The sequence below is a fragment of the Gorilla gorilla genome, chromosome 20, assembly GCF_029281585.2.
Source record: "Gorilla gorilla gorilla isolate KB3781 chromosome 20, NHGRI_mGorGor1-v2.1_pri, whole genome shotgun sequence".
Taxonomy (NCBI): Eukaryota; Metazoa; Chordata; class Mammalia; order Primates; family Hominidae; genus Gorilla; species Gorilla gorilla.
The window spans coordinates 66,977,506-66,993,596 of record NC_073244.2 but is presented as its reverse complement, the minus strand read 5'-3'; the positions used below and the strand labels follow the sequence as shown (position 1 = coordinate 66,993,596).

The window sequence follows — 16,091 nt, the reverse complement described above, 5'->3', positions numbered from 1 at the left end:
TCACAAGGGATTTGTAAGATAGCCAAGTTGAGACCACTCACCTGCTGATAGAGCCAGCATTTTCTGGCACGATGTCTAATTCCTACCTCTTTTTTTCATTTTTTCCTGAGATGGAGTCTCGCTCTTGTCGCCCAGGATGGAGTGTAGTGACAGGATCTCAGCTCACTGCAACCTCCGCCTCCAGGGTTCAAGTGATTCTCCTGCCTCAGCCTCCCAAGTAGCTGGGATTAAAGGCGCCTACTGGCTGGGCACGGTGGCTCTCACCTGAGGTCGGGAGGTCGAGACCAGCCTGACCAACATGGAGAAACCCCGTCTCTACTAAAAATACAAAATTAGCCAGGCATGGTGGCACATGCCTGTTTATTTGCAGCTACATGGGAGGCTAAGGCAGGAGAATCACTTGAACCCAGGAGGTGGAGGTTGCAGTGAGCTGAGATCGCGCCATTGCACTACAGCCTGGGCAACAAGAGTGAAACTGTCTCACAAAAAAAAAAAAGAGGCACCCACTACTACGCTCGGCTAATTTTTATATTTTTGGTAGAGATGGAGTTTCACCAAGTTGGCCAGGCTGGTCTTGAGCTCCTGATCTTAAGTGATTCGCCCGCTTCGGCCTCCCAAAGTGCTGGGATACAGGTGTGAGCCACTGTGCCTGGCCCAATTCCCACCTCTCTGAATGTGGGGTGCTGGGCAGTGGCTTTTGGCTGAATGGCTTGAGGCACTGTATCCTTAAAATTTCACAGGTGTTCTTTGCATGACACAGACTAGAACTTAGACATAGGGCCGGGCGCAGTGGCTCACGCCTGTAATCCCAGCACTTTGGGAGGCCAAGATGGGCGGATCACCTGAGGTCAGGAGTTTGAGATGAACCTTCAACATGGTGAAAACCTGTCTCTACTAAAAATACCAGAATTAGCTGGGCATGGTGGCGGGCGCCTGTAATCCCAGCTACTCGGGAAGCTGAAGCAAGAGAATTCCTTGAACCTGGGAGGCGGAGGTTGCAGTGAGCCAAGATCACGCCACTGCACTCCAGTCTATGTGACAAGGGCAAAACTTCAAGAAAAAAAAAAAAAAAAAACTTAGACATAGACTAGAACTCATTCCTTTAACCATCCTAGTAAATGCTCGATCGACTCTATAAAGGTCCTCTCAATTACATAACTTGGGAAGTCGGCTTCACTGATTATTTTACACTAGCCACAGATTCAGTAAGGTGTAAGTATAGGAAGTTGAACTTATAACTCAACTCACCATAGACATCTCAAGTTGCACAGTGGTTTCCTCAAAGCCTCACACAGGAGCTTCATTCCCTTAACTCCTATGTGATTCAGCCCCAGATCCAAACACGATAGGCTTGATTTTTCTTGAAGAAGCTTTGCGAGATCGCAGCAGCCATCGCTAGTTATGTCGCAGTTCCAAAGCCTAGAAATCAACCACAGGAAGAAAGCAAACCCGAACCTGTGAGTTCTCACTGGTGTGATGCACCTTCGACTCTTGAGCCGTGGGTTAGACACACTTAGAGACAGTGGTGACATGGAAATGGAATCATGGGGTGGTGTGGTGGACAGAAGAATGGCCTCCCCTAAAGATGTCCAAGTCCCAACTCTTGGCACCTGCGAGCAAAAGGGACCTCGTAGAGGTGACTGAACATCTTAAGATGGTTTATATCCTGGTTTATTTGGGTAGGTCCAGCAATCACAGGGATCCTCATAAGAGGGAGCTGAGAGTCAAAGCCAGCAGGAGGTGACATGATAAGGGAGCCAGGGCAACGTTTGAAGATGCTCTGCTTGAGGAAGGGCCACAAGCCAAGGAATGCAGGTGGCCAACAGAAGTTGGAGAAGTAAAAAGGATTCTCAGCGGGCACGGTGGCTCACTTCAACCTCCGCCTCCTGGGTTCACGCGATTCTTGTGCCCCAGCCTTCCGAGTAGCTGGGATTACAGGGGTGTGTGTGTGTGTACACACATGCGCGTGCCACCACACCCAGCTAAGTTTTGTATTTTTAGTAGAGACAGGGTTTCCCCATGTTGGCCAGGCTGGTCTTGAACTCCCGACCTCAGACGATCTGCCCACCCTGGCCTCCCTAACGTGCTGGGATTACGATTGTATTTCCTAAATTCAGTTGCTAGAGAGGTAGTGTCTTACAGGCAGAAGACACCAGCTCACATTCCAACATATCTGGTACTAGGATCCTAGATATTAACCAACACAGATTATCAGAGATATTTCACCTTAGCTCTGTTTTCTTTCTTCTGTCTCAATAGAGTTCTAAACTTAATTATAATTTGAACTATAATGCCCATGTATCTCTGGGTCCCAAGTGAAGCATACCACTAGCTGAGGGACACAGGACCTGGAAGGGCCTTGGAAATAGATGGCAGATTGGAGTCCATGATGATGGAGGAGTGAAAACACACCCCCAAATCTTGAAACTTTATGAATGTATAGAAACTTTTTTTTTTTTTTTTTTTGAGACAGTCTCGCTCTGACACCCAGGCTGGAGTACAGTGGCACAATCTCAGCTCACTGCAACCTCCGACTCCCAGGTTCAAGCAATTCTCTGCCTCACCCTCCCAAGTAAGCTGGGATTACAGGCTCCGATACCACGCCTGGCTAATTTTTGTATTTTTAGTAAAGACAGGGTTTCACCATGTTGGCCAGGCTGGTCTTGAACTCCTGACCTCATGATCCACCTGCCTCGGCCTCTCAAAGACCCTATCCGGCCTTCTAGAAACTTCCATGACTGTAATGGAGGAAAACCCACATAAGACTAAAGGGAAGTTGACAACTTAGCAAAATAGGGGCATGGATCAAAAAGTTGAATTGAGGGGGCCGGCACGGTGGCTCACACCTGTAATCCCAGCACTTTGGGAGGCTGAGGTGGGTGGATCACCTGAGGTCAGGAATTCGAGACCAGCTTGACCAACATGGTGAAAACTCGTCTCTACTAAAAATACAGAAGTTAGCTGGGCGTGGTGGCATGCACCTTAATCCCTGGGAGGCTGAGGCAGGAGAATCACCTGAACTCAGGAGGTGGAGGTTGCAGTGAGCTGAGATGGAGCCACTGCATTCCAGCCTGGGCGACAGAGCAAGACTATCAAAAAAAAAAAACCAGAAAAAAAAAAAAAAGAAACCCCCCCCCCCCCCCCCAAAAAAATACCACACACACCACACACCACACCCCCACACAACCAAAAAAACTAGACATTCATTTGAAGATACAGTTAGTGAGTGGGTGACATCTCACTGCTCGTGGGACTTCTTTTTTAGTGTTTCAGGGCCTAGATATAGTGGGTGTGGGAAGAATCCTTTCCTTCTACTCATCGTCTCCAGCCATGAACTGAATATGTCATTAAATTTAAGTGGGTAGTTTTCAGATGCCAGGTGCATATCCTAGATTAGTTACTTCATAGGAAGAGGACAGTTCCTAACTGGTGGAGGTGATGTTAGTGACAAAGAATACCAGAGATATGTATGGCTGGACGCAGTGGCTCACGCCTGTCATCCCAGCACTTTGGGAGGCTGAGGCGGGCGGATCATGAGGTCAGTTCGAGACCAGCCTGGCCAACATGGTGAAATCCCGTCTCTACTAAAAATATAAAAATTAGCCCGGCGTGGTGGTGAGTGCCTGTAATCTCAGCTACTCGGGAGGCTGAGGCAGGACAATCAACCTCCTTGAAGCCGGAGGTTGCAGTGAGCCTAGATCATGCCATTGCCAGAGTGGGCAAGAGTAAAACTCCATCTTAAAAAGAAAAAAAAAAATACCAGAGATGTTAACATAAAATCGAATCTCTGAACAGAAACCATCAGTGCAGATACAATTTTTTTTTTTTTTTTTTTTGAGACAATCTCATTCTGTCACCCAGGCTGGCACGATCTCGGCTCACTGCAACCTCCCGACTTCAAGCGATTCTCCTGCCTCAGCCTCCCAAGTAGCTGGGATTACAGGACCATACCACCACGCCTAGCTAATTTTTGTATTTTTAGTAGAGTCAGGGTTTCACTGCATCAGCCAGGCTGGTCTCAAACTCCTGACCTCAGGTGTTCTGCCCGCCTCCTAAAGTGCTGAGATTACAGGCATGAGCCACCATGCCAGGCCCCAATTCCTTTCTAAAGATTTGTCCTATAATTTTTTTTTTTTTTGAGAGAGTCTTGCTCTATTGGCCAGACTGGACTTCAGTGGTGCCATCTCAGCTCACTGCAACCTCCACCTCCCGGGTTCAAGTGATTCTCCTGCCTTAGCCTCCTGAGTAACTGGGATTACAGGCATGTCCCACCATGCGTGACTAATTTTTGTATTTTTAGTAGAGAGACAATGTTTCACCATGTTGGGCAGGCTGGTCTTGAACTCCTGCCCTCAAGGGATCTGCCTTGCTTCGGCCTCCCAAGGTGCTGGGATTATAGGCGTGAACCACTGTGCCAGGCCACGTGTCCTGTGATTTTAGTATTAACAGGAGGATCACATTGAGCATGTAGCTTCCAATAGCTTCCATTGGGAGTCTGAGCGTACACTGGCCCAGAAGACTACCTGATTTGCAAATCATTCATTAAAAAATAAGTAAATGAATTCCATTTACAACCAATTGCATGCAATTTATGTTACAGTTATAGTTCTAAGAACACAGATTAAGAGAAAACACAGCATGGGGTGACATGGCTCATGCCTGTAATTCTAGCACTTTGGGAGGCCAAGGCAGGCAGATCTCTTGAGCTCAGGAGTTTGAGACCAGCCTAGGCAACATGGCGAGATCCCATCTCTAACATACATACATACATAAAGAGGAAAAAAAAAAAACCCTGAAAACCAGCTACATTCCCCAAATCCCTATAGAATATTACTACTACTACGACTTATACTTTTTTCCTACCATCATCTCCCCAGGTCTTACCAGTTGTCATTAGCATCATGCTTGGAACTTTTAGAGGAATTAAGTGTTCTCATAACCACCCTACTCAAACCCGGAGGTTGGGGGGCGTGTGCATATACACCCACGCACACAGGCAGCCAGCACGGACTTACACCAAGGTCTGCAGTTTACACTCGGGGTACCTCAAGCCCTCACACAGAAACTTCACCCCTGTATTCCCAATGGGGTTCTTGGCCAAGCACAGGTGTGTCAGCTCCCGGCTGACAACCAACACAGCAGCAAGGTCCTTGCAATTGGCTTCTGTAAGGTGACAGTTTTCCAACCTACAAAAGAATCACAAATGGCAACACGGTTGACATTTCCAACTTCAACCTTCCCGGCTAGCTCCACAAGTGCCAGCATCCAAAAGCCCCTTCTTGTGAACTCCCCACCTTCTATCATGCACTGGTGATCCTATGAAGGAATAGGAATGAGAGAAGAACAAAATTCACAGGCCATCGGCCTGGATCTAAACATGGGAACAGGTGTTCACATCAGCAAGAGGTTCCATACAGCCAAGTCAGGCATGACCATTGCTCGTCTGTGGCCCCAGATCGAAAGCACAGCTGCTCTGGAAGAAAGGAGAGACTTACGACAACCTCTGCAGAAAGCACTTGGGGTGTCTCAAAGTTGTGTACAGCAACTTAGCACCCTCATCCAGAAGCTCATTGTCGGAGAGGTTTACGCACGTCAGGGACTGGTTGACTTCAAGGGCCAAGGAGAGATCAGCCCACTGCTGAGTGGTAGCGGAACAAGACACCAACCTGTGGGAGAAACAGGACCACGTCATTTTTTTTTTTTTTTTTTTTTTTTGAGACTGAGTCTCACTCTTGTTGCCCAGGTGGCGCAATCTCGGCTCACAGCAACCTCTGCCTCCTGGGTTCAAGTGATTCTCCTACCTCAGCCTCCCCAGTAGCTGGGACTGCAGGCATGCACCACCATGCCCAGCTAATTTTGTATTTTCAGTAGAGGTGGGGGTCTCTCCATGTTGGTCAGGCTGGTCTCAAACTCCCAACCTCAGGTGATCTGCCCACCTCGGCCTCCCAAAGTGCTGGGATGACAGGCGTGAGCCACCGCGCCCGGCAGAACAAGTCATTCTTGAGAATCTAACCGCGGAATCGTCTTTGGTTTACATCTCACTGGTTGTGTTATACCCCGACTTGAATTATCTGGAGCAGCAGTTGTCAAAGGGTGGTCAGACCAGTGGCACCAACATCGCCCAGGAATCAGCTGGAAATACAGAACTTAGTCAATCTGACTCTAATGTTGGATGCAGACTCCGCTAACCTATGTTTCATTGTTTGGTTTTTTGAAAGGGAGTTATTTATGCTCTGTTGCCCTGGCTGGAGTGTAGTGGCGCGATCTCAGCTCACAGCAACCTCTGCCTCCTGGATTCAAGAGATTCTCCCGCCTCAGCCTCCTGAGTAGCTGGGATTACAGGCAAATGCCATCTTGCCTGGCTAATTTTTGTATTTTTTAGTAGAGATCGGGTTTTACCATGTTGGCCAGGCTGGTCTCAAACTCCTAATTTTGGCCTGGGCAATGGCTCATGCCTGTAATCCCAGCACTTTGGGAGGCCGAGGTGGGCAGATCAGGAGGTCAGGAGTTTGAGACCATCCTGGCCAACATGGTGAAACCCCGGCTCTACTAAACATACAAAAGTTAGATGGGCGTGGTGACACGTGCCTGTAGTCCCAGCTACTCAGGAGGCTGAGGCAAGAGAATCACTTGAACCCAGGAGGCAGAGGTTGCAGTGAGCCGAGATCACTCCACTGCAGTCTAGCCTGGGCGACAGAGCAAGACTCCGTCTCAAAACAAAAAACTCCTGACTTCAAGCGATACACCAGCCTAGGCCTCCCAAAGTACTGGGATTACAGGCAGGAGCCACCATACCCAGCCCACTAAACCTGTTTCAAGGTGCTCTGTTCATCCGGAAAATGTGTTAGAATAAATTCGTAAGAAATGAGTGGCTGGGCACAGTGTGGCTCATGCCTGTAATCCCAGGACTTTGGCAGGCCAAGGCAGGTGGATCATGAGGCCAGGAGTGTAAGACCAGCCGGGACAACATGATGAAACCCCATTTCTCCTAAAAATATAAGAATTAGCTGGGCGTGGTGGCACATGGCTGTAATCCCAGCATTTTGGAAGATGGATGTCACTTGAGGTCAGGAGTTTGAGACCAGCCCAGCCAACACGGTGAAACCCCGGCTCTACTAAATATACCAAAAATTAGCTGGGTGTGGTGGATTGCCCGAGGTCAGGAGTTTGAGACCACCCTGGCCACCAGCATGGCGTAACCCTGTCTCTACTAGAAATACAAAATACTAGAAATACAAAAATACAGGTGGGTGCCTGTAATCCCAGCTACTTGGGAGGTTGACGGAGAAGAATCACTTGAACCCGGGAGGCAGAGGTTGCAGTGAACCAAGATTGTGGCACTGCACTCCAGCCTAGGAGACAGAGCAAGACTATATCTCGAGAAAAAAAGAAAGAAATTAGTGACCCAAATCTTTAATTCACCCAATATTCCCCCTCACCCTGCATCCCATTATTCTCAGGCAAAAAGAAAAGAGGGTAATTGCAACGGTTAGTAATGACAGCAGCCACTATTGAATGCATGTGCTTGGTTTCATTCAACCTTCCAATACCTGTGAGATGTACAGCATCCTATTCAACTGAGAAGATCCCATTAAGCAGCCTAAGATTGTATCAGTAGAGCCAGAGCAATCAATTTTTTTTCTGTCCTCGAGATGGAGTTTTGCTCTGTTGCCCAGGCTGGAGTGCAATGGCGTGATCTTGGCTCACTGCTACCTCTGCCTCCTAGGTTCAAGCAATTCTCTTGCATCAGCCTCCACGAGTAGCTGGGATTACAGGCACGCGCCACCAAGCCCGGCTAATGTTTTTGTATTTTTAGTAGACATGGGGTTTCACCATGTTGGCCAGGCTGGTCTTGAACTCCTGACCTTGTGATCCACCTGCCTTGGCCTCCCAAAGTGCTGGGATTACAGGCATGAGCTACCGCACCCAGCCAAGATTTTTTTTTTTTTTTTTGAGACAGTCTCGCACTGTTGCCCAGACTGGAGTGCGGTGGTGTGATCTCAGCTCACTGCAACCTCCGCCTCTCAGGTTCAAATGATGCTCCTGCCTCAGCCTCCTGAGTAGCTGGGACTACAGGCGTGCACCAACATGCCCAGCTAATTTTTGTATTATTAGTAGAGACAGAGTTTCACCATGTTGACCAGGCCGGTCTTGAACTCCTGACCTCAAGTGATCCACCCACCTTGGCCTCCCAGGCGTGAGCCACTGCGCCTGGCCCAGGGCAATAATTTGAGGCCAATGACCACCTACTACACCAGTGTGGCCAAGTGAGGCTTCATGGAACCCCATGATGCATGTAGGTTCTCATCACCTGGGCAGCCACTGGACAGCTTCCCAAGGGGAGAGCTCTCAAACCAGAGGACTAACAGAAAAGGGGCAACTTGATGTTCCTGAAGGGTTCTTGCTTGAAAAATGTCAATAGCTGGTATTCTGAATCATCATACAGGAGAAGCATGAACCATGAGTGAATGATCTCTGATAGAAGATAAAGATTCTGGGCTGGGCACGGTGGCTCATGCCTCACTTTGGGAGGCCGACGGCAGGGTGGGGGTGGGGGTGGGGTGGATCACCTGAGGTCATGAGTTCGAGACCAGCCTGGCCAATGTGGTAAAACTCCATCTCTACTAATAATACAAAAATTAACCAGGTGTGGTGGTGTGCACCTGTAATCCCAGCTACTCAGGAGGCTGAGGCAGGAGAATCACTTGAACCTGGGAGGTGGAGGCTGCAGTGACCTGAGATCATACCAATGCACTCCAGCCTGGGTGACAGAGCAAGACTCTATCTCAAAAAGAAAAAAGAAAAAGAAAAAACCAAAACCAAAACCAAAACCAAAACATAAGGACTCTGGCTGGGCATGGTGGCTCACGCCTATAATCCCAGCACTTTGGGAGCCTGAGGGGGGGCAGGTCACCTGAGGTCATGAGTTCGAGACCAGCCTGGCAATGTGGCGAAACCAGCTCCACTAAATGCACAAAAATTAGCCGGGTGTGGTGGCGGGTGCCTGTAATCCCAGCAACTTGGGAGGCTGAGGCAGCAGAATTACTTGAACCCAGGAGACAGAGGTTGCAGTGAGCCAAGATCGTGCCATTGCACTTTGGCCTGGGCAACAGAGCAAGACTCCATTAAAAAAAAAAAAAAAAAGATGATAAAGATTCTGGGAGTTTCTTTGGATTCAGGGTCCTCACGTATGGTTGTCCAGGGTGTTTACTGTTCAAGGCAAGTAGAAACTCAAGTTCAGCCCATGCTGCATCCTGGGTCATCTGCCCTTAGTACTGTTTCTAGTCAGAATAACGAGCTTTTTCTTATTTACACAAAATTGCCACATAAGCTTGTGGTAGCTTATGTTTGTATGATGAAGGATTTTAATGATTAAGAGATATACCCGAGATATCGCAGGTTACATTCTGGATGTCTCAAGACCTCACACAATGCGGGAAACATATCATCCTGGTCATTGCCTTGAAGGGTCAGATACGTTACAGTCTTGTGACCTCGAAGAGCTAGGCAGAGGTTCCGATGAGCATCAGCTGGGGAAATGTTTTTGAACCTAGGGAAAAGAGAACGAAAGTGAAATCTTTAGTGTGTACACCTGCATCGTACTTAAATGGAAACCAGGGGCTCGATATATTTAAACTTTAGGAACTATTTTTTCCACGTTTAAATTTTTGTCCATCTTTACAGATTTTTTTTTTCTTTGAGATGGAGTCTCACTCTGTTGCCCAGGCTGGAGTGCAGTGGCGCGATCTCGGCTCACTGCAAAGCAAACTCTGCCTCCCGGATTCAAGTGACTCCTACCCTCAGCATCCGGAGTAGCTGGGATTATAGGCACCTGCCACCACACCTGGCAAATTTTTGTATTTTTCATAGAGACAGGGTCTTGCACCATCTTGGCCAGGCTGGTCTTGAACTCCTGACTTCAAGTGATCCCCCCCGCCTTGGGCCCCCAAAGTGCTGGGACTACAGGCGTGAGCCATTGTGCCCGGCCCTTTTTTTCTTTTTCTTTTTTTTTGAGACGGAGTCTCACTCTGTCACTCAGACTGGAGTCCAGTGGCAGGATCTCGGTTCACTGCAACCTCCGCCTCCTGGGTTCAAGTAATTCTCCTGCCTCAGCCTCCCAAGTAGCTGATATTACAGGTGCCTGCCACCATGCCTGGATAATTTTTGTATTTTTAGTAGAGGCAGGGTTTTGTCATGTTGGCCAGGCTGGTCTCGAACTCCTGACCTCAAGTGATCTGTCTGCCTCGGCCTCCCGAAGTGTTGGAATTACAAGTGTGAACCACCATGCCCAGCCCCTAGAAATTACTTTATACGATTATCCCACAAAATAAATTTAAGGACAGGACTCTCTCAATTCCGTGTCTTGAGCACTTAAGAGTCTAGTACAGGAATCTGCATATTGCTCCAATGTTAACATTGTGCCATTTTCACACCCTAAGGATTTTAGTTCATGAATTAGTTTCTACTTACACCACTCTCTGGAGATGACAGGTGTCAGAGGCTACTTGTTCACACAGGATCCCTACTAGGGAGGCACTGAGAAAGCTATCATTGATTGCTAGACCCACCAGATCCTTATTTGATCCAAATATGGAACAAAGGTCCGTCCAGAAAGGAAGCATGTGCTCATCATCCTGGGATCTATAGGGAAGAGAAGAAGGGGGTTACACCAAATGTGTGTCCATCACGGCTGAAGTATTTAGGGTTTCTCTGGGCATATACCCCTGACGAATGAGTGTAATTGAAAGCTGGACCATGTAATCACTTATTAGTACCACCATCAAACAACTCAACACCCAAGAAGCATCAGAGGAGAAAGAACCTATTCTTAGACAAAAATCCAATAGCAGGTAAAAATAAGTTAAAATGCTAAGCACATCATTGATAAAAGATAGAGAATATAGACCGGGCACGGTGACTCACGCCTATAATCCTAGCACTTTGTGAAGCTGAGGCGGGTGGATCACCTGAGGTTGGGAGTTCGAGACCTGCCTGGCCAACATAGTGAAACCCCGTCTCTACTAAAAGTACAAAAATTAGCTGGGCATGGTCGTGGGTGGCTGTAATCCCAGCTACTCATGAGGCTGAGGCAGGAGAATCATTGAACCTGGTGGGGCGGAGGTTGCAGTGAGCCGAGATCGAGCCACTTCACTCCGACCTGGGAAAAAGAGTGAAACTCCGTCTCAAAAAAAAAAAAAAAAAAAAAAAAAAAGATTGGGAATATACATATCTATACATATCAATAAGAAATATTCAGGCAGGGCGTGTGGTAACTCATGCCTGTAATCTCAGTGCTTTGGGAGTTCAAGACCAGCCTGGACAACATAGTGAGATTTTGTCTTTCCAAAAAAAAAAACAAAAAACAAAAACAAAAAAAACCCCCACTTAAGTTAGCTGGGCATGATGGTGCACACTTAATACCTGTCATCCCAGGTACTCAGGAACATCACTTGAACCCAGAAGTTTGAGGCTGCAGTGAGCTGATTTCACCACTGTACTCCAGCCTGAGCAACACAGCAAGACCCTGTCTTAAAAAAATATATTTGGGCCGGGCATGGTGAATCATGCCCGTAATCCCACTTTGGGAGGCTGAGGCAGGTGGATCACCTGAGGTCAGGCGGAGTTCAAGACCAGACTGGCCAACATGCTGAGATCCCGTCTCTAATGAAAATATAAAAATTAGCCGGGCAAGGTGGCAGGCGCCTGTAGTCCCAGCTACTCAGGAGGCTGAGGCAGAAGAATCACTTGAACCCGGGAGGCAGAGGTTGCAGTGAGCCAAGATCGCGCCACTGCGCTCCAGCCTGGGCGACAGAGCAAGACTCCATCTCAAAACAAAAACAAACAAAGAGTCCAACAAGAGGGAATTCCTGACCCTAAGCCACAGTGTATAGGAGGCTCTGGCCTCTTCCTAAGGGTGCACGGGATGAGGCTAAAGATGGAACGACTGGTAGAGTGAAACGGTTCTCACCTCTCAACCTCGGCGTCTGATTCAGACGCAGTGACATTCTCTGGGAGATTCTCCTTTATTACCTGCAGTGACATTTTCTGCAGGTTTCGACAGTGCTTGACGCAGAATGAAGATGCCACAACGTCTACTGCATTTAAGTGCAGGGATATTTCTTTGAACTGAGCCATCACCTCCTTCACCAGCTCCTCCTCCTGAGACTCGTACAGACAGCCGAGGAGCTCCTGCAGGTCTGTCCCCGTTGAATGTCCACCCTTACAACTTATGTCGCATCGCAGCAATTCCTGTTTGATGTCCGGTGACATCCGGCAGCCAAAAGTGGCCTCCAACTCCTTGGCTCTCTTCTCGTTAGCGAGGCCGAAGGAGTAGTAGCCTGCTTGGATCAGGTCGGGGTTCCTGAGTCTTTCTGCTCCGGAAAGCAGCTTCTGTACGTCCCCAATGTCCGAGGTGTGGCCGTCCCTATCCTCCTCCTCCTCCTTCTCCAGGGCATAGAACACGGCAGTGAGAAACTGCTGGAAGCTGAGGTGGATGAAGGAGTAGCAGCCTTTGGAGACCGTGTCCTGGCGGAGGATGTCTCCGTCCAGGAACAGACAGAGGTCGGACTCCTGCACCCCGAGCCTTTCCAGATCCTCTCGGTGGAGCACGGACGTCTGCGCCCACAGGCCCTGCGCGGCCAGGAGGCTCAGCGTCCGCAGCGCGCCCCGCAGCTGTGCGCCCTGCGGGAACCGGCTGCAGAGGAAGCGCAGGAACAGCCCCGTGCGGGTGAGGCAGGTGGGGACCAGGTCCTCCCCCTTCTCCATCTGCAGCTTCAGAGTTGTGCACACGATCCAGCACACCGCGGGGGCCGAGCCCAGCTGGAACAGGGCCGCGTTGCTCCTCATCAGCTCGAAGGCACGCATGGCTTGGTCCTCGTCTCCAAAGTGCCTCAGGAAATAGGCCCTCCTGTCCTCCTCCAGGAAGCCCTCCACCCTTAGGTAGATCGGCTCCTCCGCCAGGATCCGGAGGTCCCTCAGGGCCCTGGGCCGCGTGGTGACCAGCAGGGCGGCCTTGGGTAACATCACCCTGTTCAGCAAACTCCCCAGGAGGACGGGCACCGGCTTCTTCTGCTCCCAGTCCCTGCAGATGTCCTCAATCAGCGCCCCAGGTGCGGCTCCCAGCTCATCAAAGCCATCAATCACGAACAAGATTTTCCGTGCTTGGGCTAGGATGTGTGAAATGTCATCCTGCAATTCAGGCCAGTCCCTGAAGACCAGCTCTGCAAAACTGCACGGGCCCAGGCGGCTGAGCTCCCTGCAGCTGAGGTAGAACGCATATTTGAATTTGTGGATGAGGTTGTCCTCTGCCCAGTCTAGCATTAGTTTCTGGGCCAGCGTGGTTTTCCCAAGGCCTGCAGGACCATACAGCACCACCGTGTATGAGAAGGGCCCGGGAAGCACCCTGGGGTTGCTGAATGGGATCAGCATCTTGTATCTCTCAGCCATAACCTGGACCTCTTTGCTGTCTCCAGGCCAGCTCTTCCACATCTCCCGGAACTTCGTCTTCAACATATACCTGCACCTATTGTCTTTGTCTTTATCATTGGTGAGGAGGGAAGGGAGAGAGGATGCAATCAGTTACCCATAGGGAAAACCAAAATAACAAAATGCCTTGTGTTGGCCAGGCGCAGTGGCTCATGCCTGTAATCCCAGCCCTTTGGGAGGCCGAGGCAGGCAGATCACCTGACATTGGGAGCTCAACACCAGCCTGACCAACATGAAGAAACCTTGTCTCTACTAAAAATAAAAAATTAGCCAGTCATGGTGGCGCATGCCTGTAATCCCAGCTACTCGTGAGGCTGAGGCAGGAGAATTGCTTGAACCTGGGAGGCGGAGGTTGCAGTGAGTCGAGATCACGCCACGGCACTCCAGCCTGGGCAACAAGAGCAAAACTCCGTCTCGATACATACATACATAAATAAATGCTTTGTGTTACATAGGAAAGTTAAGAGGACTTCAAGTTTATAAAGAGAAACCTGATCCCAAGCTCCCTGCAGGAAGATATGGTACAGACCTGGCTTTTTTCCTTTAAAGACTTCTTTACCCAGGCAGATGACATTTCCTTTCGTTTCTGTAAACGCTACAAAATACAAACTCATGTGAGCTTGACACAACATCAGGTGTATTTCCTGTGGAGTCCCAGTTAGAGAAAAGGAGTCAGGCTGATGGTGGGGGGGGGGGGGGGGGGGGGTGCGGGATCACATAAAGCAAATAAGCTACAAATGTGTTTTCCGGCCAGGTGTGGTGGCTCATGCCTATAATCCCAGAACTTTGGGAGGCTGAGGTGAGTGGATCACTTGAGCTCAGGAGTTCGAGACCAGCCTGGCCAACACAGAAACCCCATCTCTACTAAAAATGCAAAAATTAGCCAGGCGTGGTGGCGCATGCCTGTAATCTCAGCTACTTGGGAGGCCAAGAGGCTCGAGAATTGCTTGAACCTGGGAGGTGGAGGTTGTAGTAAGAGATCGCATTACTGCACTCCACCCTGGGCAACAGAGCAAGACTCCATCTCAATAAAATAAATAAATAAGCTTTCCTCCATGGTTCAGGGCATACAAACAAGAGGAAACAGGTCAGCTATAGGTCTGTTTGAGACAGTCTCACTCTGTTGCCCAGGCTGGAGTGCAGTGGTGCAATCTCAGCTCACTGCAACCTCCGCCTCCCAGGTTCAAGCGATTCTCCTGCCTCAGCTTCCCAAGTAACTGGAATTACAGGCATGTGCCACTGCGTCTAGGCTAATTTTTGTATTTTTAGTAGAGACGGGGTTTCGCCATGTTGGCCAGGCCAGTCTAGAACTGCTGACCTCAGGTGATCCACCCACCTCAGCCTCCCAAAGTGCTGGGATTACAGGCGTGAACCACTGCACTGGGCCAGGTCTGCTTTTATGGTCCAGGAGATACGGCCCAAGATGTTTGGCCTTCCTGGCCAGATCACACACAGAGCTCACAAACTCCCTGTTTGCCATGAAACGCCTCAGTTTATCAAACACTTCTGCTGAAAGAAGACTGCAAGTTAAACCCCCTGTTGACATTATCAATCAGCCCAAGCCCTATTCTATAAAATCTGCAGGAAGCTTTGGTCTCCTGGCAGTGAGCTACTCTCATGACAACCTGCCCGCTCTGCCAATGGGTCTCTCTGCCAATGTCTTTTCCTACTTTCTCCAATAAATCTGCCTTCCTTTACCTACGATTGTCTTCATAAATTTCTTTACCCGCGGCTGGGTGCGGTGGCTCACGCCCGTAATCCCAGCACTTTGGGAGGCCAAGGCGGGTGGATCATAAGGTCAGGAGATCGAGACCATCCTGGCTAACACGGTGAAACCCTGTCTCTACTACAAATACAAAAAATTAGCCGGGCGTGTGGCGGGCACCTGTATTCCCAGCTACTGGGGAGGCTGAGGCAGAATGGCGTGAACCCGGGAGATGGAGCTTGCAGTGAGCCAAGATCGCGCCACTGCACTCCAGCTTGGGTGACAGAGCAAGACTGTCTCAAAAAAAAAAAAAAACAAAAAACATTTCTTTACCTGCCATGCCACCAGGCACTATTCACCCACATTTCCTGCTGAAGCATGATGATAGAGCAGGCACCACAGTACCCCAAGTCGCACCGAAATTCTTTGTCAAGATTGTGTGCTAGGCCAGGCACAGTGGCTCACACCTGTCATCCCAGCACTTTGGGAGGCCGAGGCGGGCGGATCACGAGGTTAGGAGATCCAGACCATCCTGAATAACACGGTGAAACCCTGTCTCTACTAAAATACAAAAAATTAGCTGGGCATGGTGGCACACACCTGTACTCCCAGCTATTTGGGAGGCTGAGGCAGGAGAATCGCTTGAACCTGGGTAGCAGAGGTTGCAGTGGGCCAAGATTGCACCACTGCACTCCAGTCTGGGCAACAGAGCGAGACTCCATCTCAAGAAAAAAAAAGATTGTGTGCCGGGAATGACATTGGCCGGGTCTAGAGAGATGAACAGGGCAAACAATTCCTTCAACCAAGTTACTCACCTCTATTATACAGAGCCATAGCAAGAAATACTTGCTGTATCAAAAGTCAATGTGGGCTAGGTACGGTGGCTCATGCCTGTAATCCC

At 49.3% G+C, this 16,091-nt stretch overlaps 1 protein-coding gene across 2 annotated transcripts in view; it reads right to left on the bottom strand.

The window, feature by feature from the left end:
- NLRP2 (NLR family pyrin domain containing 2) overlaps positions 1–16,091 on the bottom strand; it is a 32,715-nt gene that overhangs the window by 4,850 nt on the left and 11,774 nt on the right. The window contains exons 5-11 of one of the 2 annotated variants that reach the window (XM_019016185.4): positions 14,015–14,080; positions 11,969–13,535; positions 10,471–10,641; positions 9,386–9,550; positions 5,496–5,666; positions 5,016–5,186; positions 1,249–1,419 (exon numbers count right to left, since the gene is read on the bottom strand). In XM_019016185.4, the coding sequence (XP_018871730.3) occupies positions 1,249–1,419; positions 5,016–5,186; positions 5,496–5,666; positions 9,386–9,550; positions 10,471–10,641; positions 11,969–13,535; positions 14,015–14,080 (2,482 nt within the window). The remainder of the gene's footprint in view (positions 1–1,248; positions 1,420–5,015; positions 5,187–5,495; positions 5,667–9,385; positions 9,551–10,470; positions 10,642–11,968; positions 13,536–14,014; positions 14,081–16,091) is intronic. The other variant, XM_063701656.1, reaches the window with a different exon arrangement.